The 10,178-nt window shown below is 42.3% G+C and overlaps 2 protein-coding genes across 2 annotated transcripts; one reads left to right on the forward strand and one right to left on the reverse strand.

The window, feature by feature from the left end:
• The first annotated feature begins 2,517 nt into the window (after positions 1–2,517).
• On the forward strand, positions 2,518–8,603 carry taf5 (TAF5 RNA polymerase II, TATA box binding protein (TBP)-associated factor). Its single transcript, XM_061051095.1, has 11 exons — positions 2,518–2,952; positions 4,029–4,257; positions 4,380–4,695; positions 4,797–4,960; positions 6,133–6,268; positions 6,410–6,530; positions 6,633–6,762; positions 6,994–7,158; positions 7,271–7,448; positions 7,683–7,860; positions 7,997–8,603. Exons 1-11 carry the CDS (start codon positions 2,535–2,537, stop codon positions 8,209–8,211), a joined length of 2,250 nt encoding a protein of 749 aa, XP_060907078.1. The 5' UTR covers positions 2,518–2,534; the 3' UTR covers positions 8,212–8,603.
• On the reverse strand, positions 8,595–10,100 carry atp5md (ATP synthase membrane subunit k). The gene is made up of 4 exons (XM_061051170.1): positions 10,010–10,100; positions 9,032–9,136; positions 8,825–8,918; positions 8,595–8,722 (listed from the first exon to the last, which is right to left on the reverse strand). Exons 2-3 carry the CDS (start codon positions 9,116–9,118, stop codon positions 8,829–8,831), a joined length of 177 nt encoding a protein of 58 aa, XP_060907153.1. The 5' UTR covers positions 9,119–9,136; positions 10,010–10,100; the 3' UTR covers positions 8,595–8,722; positions 8,825–8,828.
• Positions 10,101–10,178: the final 78 nt, after the last annotated feature.

A 10,178-nucleotide genomic window follows, 5' to 3' on the forward strand; every position in this document is an offset into this window, starting at 1 on the left:
GAGGGTTCGATGTCTGATGTGTATTTGGGCAAGACACTTAATCCCGAATTGCTCCTTCTGCTTCATCGGCAGCGTATGAATGTGTATGAATGGGATTAGCTACTTCTGATGCTCTCACTACATGTCAATGTCAATGTCTGAATGGGTGTGAATGTGTAGGTGTGACATGCGGTGTAAAAGCACTTTGAGTAGTCAGAAGACTAGAAAAGCGCTATACAAGGTCAAGTCCATTTACCATTTAATATTGCACATGAAATGAAATACATTTTTGCACATAATATGAAAGTTATCATTGCACATGATCGACACAAAATAATGTTGTACTTGATATGAAACACCTGATGTGAAAATGATGAAGATTATTGGACATTGCCCGAAGAATTGAGGTGAGGAACTACAACATTTTGCTGGATTAAAAATACTAGGTAAAGTATTGAGTGCCAGATCCTGGAAACGACTTGCACATTAATTTCAAAATGTCCCTTTTTCTAATCAATACACAGTTCAATTGTCCAGCACAAGATGAGCGCTGCATGTAATGCCTCAAGTTTGTTTTAAATCAGTGTCAGCACAAAAACCTGCAAAGCAGATATAGTTTTTTTTCGGGGTTTATAATAATTCATTACTGCATTTAAAAGAAAACACTAACAGTATGAAAGTATGCCGCACTGTTCCCTTTATGCTGCAGGTGCTGCACATCAGAGGCACTGGGTGCCCCACAGCGGCTCTCCCCTTCATGGAGTAATGTAAATTACTCCATGAAGGGGACACTTATAGATCTCTAATCAATAACCTTTAGCCTGACACATGTGTTTCAGCCCCGATCATTTGCACTACTACTGGGTAAGAGGGAATGCAAACACAACAAGATGTACAGTATATCATCCATTTACAGTAATGTTGCTGATCTAGCACACACGAGGACACCTGAAGGAGGCATGCATCAACGCTTCATAATTAGCTGCGTAACAATGAGCCTGCATGGATGACCACGCCCTGAGCTGCTGATGTTCACACGTGTGTCCACTACATCCACCCACCCACCAATCAACACACCCCACCCCCACGTAGCAGTGCCACTGCAATGTTACACAACGCCCTGCAGCTTCTGCAATAACCTGTCTTTTGTCCCACTCCTTATGATAGACCTGAGTCTGCATGTTAAACTTGCTGCTGTATTTGCACTGTTACGTCATCCTGTGTGGCTGATAGAGGAGGGAGGAGCCTGTAGAAGTGCTTTTGATGAGGAATACGTTATTTGTCATAGTCTGACACTTTTGAAGTTTTCTGCAAGCGTGGTTAATAAAGAACAGAGATTTTACAGAGGTGTCTCATAAATGTGTAGTGATATATAAAAAAAAACAACCAGGTGGTAAAGACAGCTCTTGAGCCTTTAACTTTGTAGAACACCTTTTAAATTCATGATAAACACAGTCCCTTGCACTGTTTGAATTTTTTTTAAAGTTCTGATATTCTACTGACAGTCTCGAGAAATGAAAACAGATGCTGTGTGGACCCGAAACCTGCACGCTCAGCAGAATATGAGCGTGTCTCACAGTGAGTGTTCAGAGATGGGGGACGGTGTGTTATATGTTATAGGCAGAAATCCGGCCTCAGCCAAATGCAAAGTGCATGATACTGCTGATACACGTATGTACTTTATGTCTCTTGAGTGTGTGTCCTTTCTGGGACAAGTTGTATATAAATATGTGTGTGTGCTGCATCTAGCTGCATAAGGATTTATCAAGATCACGATGATATTTTGTAAACATTGTTGCATCCCACCTTGAATATAGAGTTACATAACCGTTGTCTCAGCGTATCAAATGTTATTATTTTAAGTTTTTTGTTTAGCTCCTTTAGGGTTTTACTTTTATAATTCTTTTACAAATGTGCGAGGAAAAAAGAGGACGTATGAGGGCGGTCACCATGGGCCCTGGGAACTTATGATGAAATAAAAATGATACATGCAAATAATACTTTGTTGAAGATCTTGAACATTTAATTAATTTGGCTATACATTGTTGAAGGAGCACAAAATGATGGGACTATACCTGGCTAGGGTTGTGTGGGACCAAAGTGCCACCACCTGGTAGAGAAGGGTAAATATGTAGGCTACATAAAATAAATACACTATCCACATTGAAGAACAAGTACAAGTACAAAAGTACAAGTTCTGAATCAAAACCCCATCATGTAAACAAAGAAGTTAAATACTGCTCACATGTGGTGTTTATCTGAGCCTGTAAAGAATAAAAACAACAACAGGTGCAATAGTTATTTAGGTTCATTGTAAAAAAAAATACAATTATCTGAAAACTAATAGAGTAGATTACAAAGTGTTGGCCATGAAATAATATGTTGTACATTTTGAATTTGTCTGAATAACCACTGACAAACAGACTTTTGGCGAAGGAGGCGGGACTTCATCCAACACCATGACGCTGCATGAATATCACCAATCAGGGGACCGGATCCTGCACGGTTGGCGTTTTCCGGTTTTAAACCTTGCACATGCGCATTTCATTTTTAAAATGGCGGCCGTGCAGGGTGGTCTGGTCGACGCTGTTGAGGAAAAAGATATAAAAACAGAACCATCGAACGATAGCGGAGGAAATAATAATGCAGGCGAAGCCCGACTGCTCTCCCCGTCCCCTGGCTCCAGTGCGTCGGCGGGAAGTGCTAAAAGTACGACGGGAGCCCCGGAGGACCAGTCTACGCTGCTGGCTGTCCTGCAGTTCCTCAGAAAGAACAAACTCACCGAGTCCGTGGACATTTTGCGTCGTGAAGCGGGATTACCGGAGGATGTACTCGATTCAAAAGGTACCGATGGCTCCGGGGCAGGTTCGGGTGCTGCAGCGGACAGTGCGGACGCAGCAGGCGGAGATGCGAGCGCTTTACTCAGCCGAGTGACCGGCTCATCCTCCGCGCCAGCCCCGGCGCCCACCAAAGGTACTCTACTTTTCATGAGTCTAATTCTATGTTTTCCTGTAGACCTACCAGAACTTACCTGCATGAAAATCATTCACCTTTACGACAATGGGATCTCACTAAATGTATACAAATATCTTCATCCTATTCAAATAGTTTCATGGGGTTTGTTGTGGGCTGTGTTTTCTCTTTTCACTGTCATGATAAACAGTACGGCTTTGTTAATTTAGCTTTAACTTTATTGATGCTCAAGAAGATACCAAACAGACATTCACACATTCCTGTCTGATAAATTCAATAACGTTAAACTTCTGTACTGCAACCATAAATAATGTTTATTGTTCATGATTTGTTTGGTTAGTGTTATCAATTAAAGATTGGTAATGTGGTCTAAAAAGTGTCGTAAAACTGCAACGAGCAGTAAATTTGAAGTCAGAGAATGTATTTTCCTAAAATACTTTATACTTCTTGGAGGAACATTTGGTATGTGTTTATTTTGGCAACCTGTTGACAAAGAGGTACCTCTGATCTTGGCCTGTAAGAATATCATCCCGCTGTCTTTAAACAGTCATATTCATCACTCACCATCTTTTTGTTTTTCCAGTAGAAATTGTAGAAAAGGCTGTTCTGTCGACACACTCTTAATCATTGTGTCCTGTACCTACCCTCCGTAGGCTTTAAAATCACATTAAAGAAATGGTCAATGTTGTCGCTGAGGGTCTGGTGGTCTGCTTTTGTTTGTCATAAAGAGACATACATGATTAATTACAGTCTGTTTCATAACCACATAGAAGCTCCTCAAAGGGGCTTTAACAGATAAATGTGATAAATAAGGGTAAACAGTTCATTTACTGGTTGATTAATCATTGCAGATCTTTAAAATACTCCAGCTGTATCAACCAGACGCTCCTCATCACAACTTATACCGACCTTAGCAGCTGTTCAAGTTTTCTCTGTAGTCAGCTTTATACCCATATGAGGAATGATGAACTAAAATATTTTTAGTAAAAATGATATCTTACCTGTGGACTTTGTTTGTAAAATGCTCTTTGCTGATCAGCGTGCACATCTCACCTGGACATGATCTTTTGTCACAGCTCCTGGGGAGGATCAGCCGGATGTCAACGTGGTGCTGTCGGCTTACAGCCAGCAGGGAGACCCGGCGCTGTATGGGGTTTACTACAACGGCCTGAAGAGGTTCATAGAATCTGTTCTGGACTGTCACCGAGCAGAGCTGTCCCAGTTGTTTTACCCGCTGTTCGTGCACATGTACCTGGAGCTGGTGTACAACAATCACGAGAATGAAGCCAAGGTGTTCTTTGAAAAGTAGGTTCGCGTCACCTATATTCTGTCCCTCCAGCTGTTAACAGCTTACTTGTTTTTAGCGTGATTAAATACTTCACCTTTTAGTAACCGTGTTTCCTTTTTTTTTCTTTTCTTCATTTCAGGTTCAGCGGGGATCAGGAGTGCTACTATGCAGACGACTTGCGCGTTTTGTCAAGTCTGACAAAGAAGGAGCACATGAGAGGCAACGAGACCCTGCTGGACTTCCGCACCAGCAAGTTCGTACTCCGTATCTCCCGCGACTCTTACCAGCTGCTCAAGAGGCATCTGCAGGAGCGTCAGAACAACCAGATCTGGAATATCATCCAGGAGCACCTCTACATCGACATCTTTGATGGCATGCCGCGCAGTAAGAGCCAGATCGACGCCATGTCGGGCAGCTTGGCTGGAGAAGCGAAGCGGGAGGCGAACAAGGCTAAGGTTGGATTAATACACAAACACACGATGAGCTTTCAGTGTTTCTCCTACTTCTCTGATCAGCTTAGTTAAATTCATGTTCTTGTGTATCTCCATTTGATCAGGTTTACTACGGACTGCTGAAGGAGCCAGAAATAGAGCTGCCTCTTGATGATGAGGATGAGGAGGCAGAGAATGAGGAAGGTAAACCCAAGAAGAAGAAACCCAAGAAGGACAGCATGGGCTCCAAGAGCAAGAAGCAGGATCCTAATGCACCTTCACAGACCAGGTAGTTAGTGTGATACTCTGCCAGCTGAACATTCAGTCAGCTGTAGCTCTAAAGGGTACATTTTAGTTTAACGCTATATCTGAGGTCGAGTCACGCCACGTAATCCAATCTTTGGTCCACAAACGTTCATCGATTGCCTTAAAAAATAGTTTATGAGCAAAATCGAATTGCCAGTCAACAGGTATTAAATTCAGTTGCTTGTGAGAACGGCTGAAAGGTCTAACGTTCTGTTACAATTTACCAAAGCAAAAGATAAGGAGGAAATGTAAAGACATTTCTTGTTAAGGGGGGAACTCAACCTTCTTGGCAAAGCACAACAGTGTTTGTGCATCAAGTTAAAACAAAATGCAGAGCTTTCAACTTTGTTAGTGATGAAAACCTGATTCTGTTAACTCGGGCTGCTGCTGCTGCTGCTAAGGGACAGTCTCCCTCCTCCACCAATCAAAGCAGCCGTGGTAGGCGCACCCAAGTCCCATTGGTTAAGAATATTTATTCAGTGTTGAAATCCGTTTTGAAATGGGCAGGATGAAAGCTGGTTAGCCCCCCCAAAAAAACCTTGGCATAACAGGAAGTGTTCAAAGTCGGCTCAGTATCTGGCAAAAGTTACTAAAACGTCATCATGATTCAAATGTTACATCAAGAAAATACAATTTGAGGTTTCGTCGAGAAACTTGTTTACGACTGAGCATTAGGGCCACGTTAAATATATATTGTTTTCTAAATTTTCGAGATTAAAGACGTACATTTACCACCAGGGGGCGACAGAGGAGAAGAGTCTAGTTATAGACTTAGGGCCCTGTTGTGAAGGTTGGATCAGACGCCTTTCATTGGCAGAGCGTAAAGGGCCAGAGGCGGTGGGCTGGACACACACACACACACACACACTATAACTATTCTTATACTTGGGAGAAAAGCTAGTTTTTTATTTTTGCTTTAAAAGTAGAGACAGTAGTGATAGACCTCAGGCGGACAGGTAGTTTGTTCCAGAGAGACGAACCACAGTATCTAAAGGCCCCCTCTCCAGACTTTGATCTAATTCTGGGTACTGCTAAAAGACCTCCACCTGATGACCTGAGGCGTCGGGTCGGGTTGTAGTATAAGACTTTTACTCATTGACTTGCTCTCTGTGACACAGCAGTCAGTAACAGCTGTCATTGTTCTCTGTCATTCAGGATACCTCTACCAGAGTTAAAGGATTCAGACAAGCTGGACAAGATCATGTACATGAAGGAGGCCACCAAAAGGATCCGCCTGGCACCAGATAACCTCCCCTCCATCTGCTTCTACTCTTTTCTCAACGCTTACCAGGTAAATCCCTCATAACAACCACAGGAACGCATTTTACATTCAGCACGTTTGCGCATTTAAGCCAGTCGTAGAAAGTGGACAGTTGTGTTTTAATCTGCAGGAGGATGGTTTGTAATTTATTTTTGAACTTTTGTCCTGCAGGGTTTGACTGCAGTGGATTTCACAGATGACTCCAGCCTGATCGCCGGAGGCTTCGCTGACTCCACCGTACGAGTGTGGAGTGTCACACCGAAAAAGCTCCGCAAGGTCAAGTCTGCAGCAGGTACTGTGCACGCCGGTCGCTGATGAATGACTGACTGATGACATCACTGCTTTCCAGTTTTTTTCTCTAACTTAAATCATTATTTCGCTCCTCTCCATGAAGACTTGAATCTGATTGACAAAGAGTCGGACGACGTGCTGGAGAGGATCATGGACGAGAAGACGGCCAGCGAGTCAAAGATCCTCCATGGACACAGTGGCCCGGTATACGGCATCAGCTTCAGCCCAGACAGGTAGAAATCATTTCATCACTTACCTCTGTTATGAAATCAGCCTGAGCACTTTTTGTGTTGCAGCTGTTTTTGATTGATAAAATAAATGAGATCATGAGAATCAGGTAGGTCAAAGGGGGCTGTTATTTAAGAGGATTAAGAAAGAAACAGTTTAAAATAAAGCTGGATATTTTTTTTATGTCTTTAACAGCCTCATGTATTTACTACTGACCTTTTCCTTTTGCATTCCAGGAACTATTTGTTGTCAAGTTCTGAAGATGGTACAATCAGGCTGTGGAGTCTGCAAACATTCACTTGTCTGGTGGGCTACAAAGGCCACAACTACCCAGTGTGGGACACCCAATTCTCCCCTCATGGGTACTACTTTATCTCTGGGGGACATGACCGAGTGGCCCGGTAAGTACCTGCATAACTTATTTATTCTTATGTAGCAGAGTGATAATCTTTGTCCACACACAGCCGCTCTACAGACGTCCCTCATTGGTCCATGTTGTGCTTCCTTACACAGCCTGTGGGCAACAGATCACTACCAGCCCCTGCGGATGTTTTCTGGTCACCTAGCAGATATCACTTGCACCCGCTTCCACCCCAACTCCAATTATGTTGCCACAGGATCATCTGATCGAACCATCCGGCTCTGGGACGTCCTGAGCGGAAACTGCGTTCGCATCTTTACCGGTCACAAGGTCAGAAACATCATCAAAGCAACGCCGTTATGTTTGTTTTGACTTTAACTTTAAAAGGCTGTGTATCAGTTATTTATATTAACTCTGATTTAATCTGAAAACATTAAACCTCCAGTCCTTCCAAAAAGTTCTGGTGTGAGAACTTTTATTTTGTCACCCATAGAGCTAAATATGTGTTAGACTCCACACTAATCCAAAGAAGACCTCTTAACCAGTTTTAACCCGTTCTCCCAGGGTCCTATCCATGCGCTGGCTTTTTCTCCCAATGGGAAGTACTTGGCTTCAGGAGCGACTGATGGCAGAGTTCTTCTGTGGGACATCGGCCATGGACTTATGATTGGGGAGCTTAAAGGCCACACTGACACAATCTACTCCCTCAAATTCAGCAGAGACGGAGAGATCCTGGCCTCTGGTGGGTGACCTTCACCATTTAACACCAGTTCAACATCTAGTGTCTGTTCAATGTAGATTTTAGTGGATTTAAATACCGTTTTTTTAGTTTGTAGTAGTGCAACTAAACGTACAATGTGTCATCTTGTGTTTTTAAGGCTCAATGGACTACACTGTCCGTCTGTGGAACGCGATGAAAGCTTACGATGATTTAGAGACGGACGATTTCACAGCAACCACAGGACACGTCCATCTACAAGACAACTCCCAGGAGCTTCTGCTAGGAACCTACATGACCAAATCCACACCCGTCATTCACCTTCACTTCACCCGCAGGAACCTGCTGCTAGCCGCTGGGGCCTACAATCCATGAGGCATCATGGAATAATTCGAGAATAACATAGTTCAAATACAAACGCCTGTTCCATGAATTCCACAAGGGAAAGCCTATTTGTGGTGCAGTGGGAACAAAATTTAACTATCAACAAATCACCTCTGGTGCTTATCTAACTGTGAATGAAGATACGAGTTAGGTTAGCCAACTCCTTTTTCTGGCCCTCAGTATGATGGACGCAGGCACAGAATCAAGCGGCTCACTGCAGATATTCCTTGGACAAAGATAAGTGCCATGTTGACTGAGAACGGTTTTTAAAAATCACTGCCATGAGTACAGCTGGGTTCAACACGTCGCTGACATTGGGACTTTGACTGTATCATAGTATTTTATACCGGTGGACACTGTAAATAAAACAAGTGTTTTCTATGTTTTGGGCATAAATGTTCTTTATTGTTAACATAGGGAAACCAAATAGTCATTTTATCACAAGCATGTCCAGCTGCTTTCACCACCTCCAGCTGTTAGAAACGATGGTCCAAATTGATACCTGGAAGGACACAAGAAGGGTTTGAGTTAATCAACAGTATGAAACCTTGCTACCACAGTGGAAATTAAAACCAATAGGATATAGAGACGTTAATGCACTTACATGATCACTTTTCTGTGACGGCTGCCTGTTTCTTAGGCTTCAATTTGAAGAAAAGACCAATGGCTAATATGCTGGCATATGTGGCCAAAACACACTAAAGGGAGAAAGCAAAATAAGAAATTAAAGGATGCATGACAAATTTAGGCTGCTTTCAATATGCAAATTGTCAACGCAGTTTATATTTTTGTCAAGTTACAAACGACTCACATTCCTCCTTCCTGTGATTGTGTACGCGTTGAAGTACTTAGCGATCCCAGTGAACTGGTGCTGGCTTCCAGCGTCGTGTCCTCCCATGATGGATTGTTAATGGTCCTACCACAAGGAGATAAAACATGTTACGATTAATAATGTAGCATTTGATAAACTTCAGTGTTGACCTTGGGAACAGCTTGTGATACTTCAACAACAGTCTGTAAACTGAAGTCCAGGTGTAGTTTTTGTCTTCAGCCTCTGGACCTTTAACATCTTTCATTTGGGACTGTTCGCAGGATAAGTCAAGAGATGTGAAGGGGTCGACTTTACACACTGATAGTTTTCATATTTATTCAATTACATAAATCCCAGTATCGGGAAAAAAAAAAGGCATCAGCTTAGGCTGACAAAGAAAACCACCACAGTATATAAATATTTAATATATAAACACACTGTCACTGTAAAGTCTCTACAGGGTCTAACATAGGAACACATATTCACATCAGGTAGTAAGAAACAGAAGCTTCTTTGTTTTTCTAAACAACATTTTAGTATTCAAATATTACACTAAATGTCAGCTGCTGCAGGTGTTTACTAGAGATTGAGTTGAAGTTAACACTGTACAAGGTGGTTAGCTTTGAATGTTATAATTTAACTTTAGTTATATTTAATCAAAAGCACACGCTATCATGCAATTGTCAAAAATAACGTACTTTAATGACATAATAAATGCACTAACGTTGTGTTGGAGAAAAGCATCGACAATGGATTTATCACAGACTGACTTTCACCTGATAGCTTCTTAGCTAACGCACTGTGTAAAGTGTTAGCTCGCTACATTAGCCAGACAGCTAGTTTAACTTTCACACTATAAGCTGCACAGTACATGGTCCCAGAGGTCTATTAAACACAATATGCTTGGTGTTTCCGCACTTTTAAAAAGTAGAGTGCAATTATTTATCGTATTTTAGAGGATTTTAAGACAAGTCTTACCTTTAGCACACGACCCCTGTGGAAACAGAATGAGACAAGTGTCCTTCAGCAGAGGCCGCAACGCTAAGTTCTCAAGGAAGTCCCGCCTACTCTGACACATTCAAACGTGCGTTATCATTGGTTCAAATGGACGTCACTCAAAGTAAGGTTCGCCAACGACTCGTGAATG

Source organism: Labrus mixtus, chromosome 2 (genome assembly GCF_963584025.1).
Source record: "Labrus mixtus chromosome 2, fLabMix1.1, whole genome shotgun sequence".
Taxonomy (NCBI): Eukaryota; Metazoa; Chordata; class Actinopteri; order Labriformes; family Labridae; genus Labrus; species Labrus mixtus.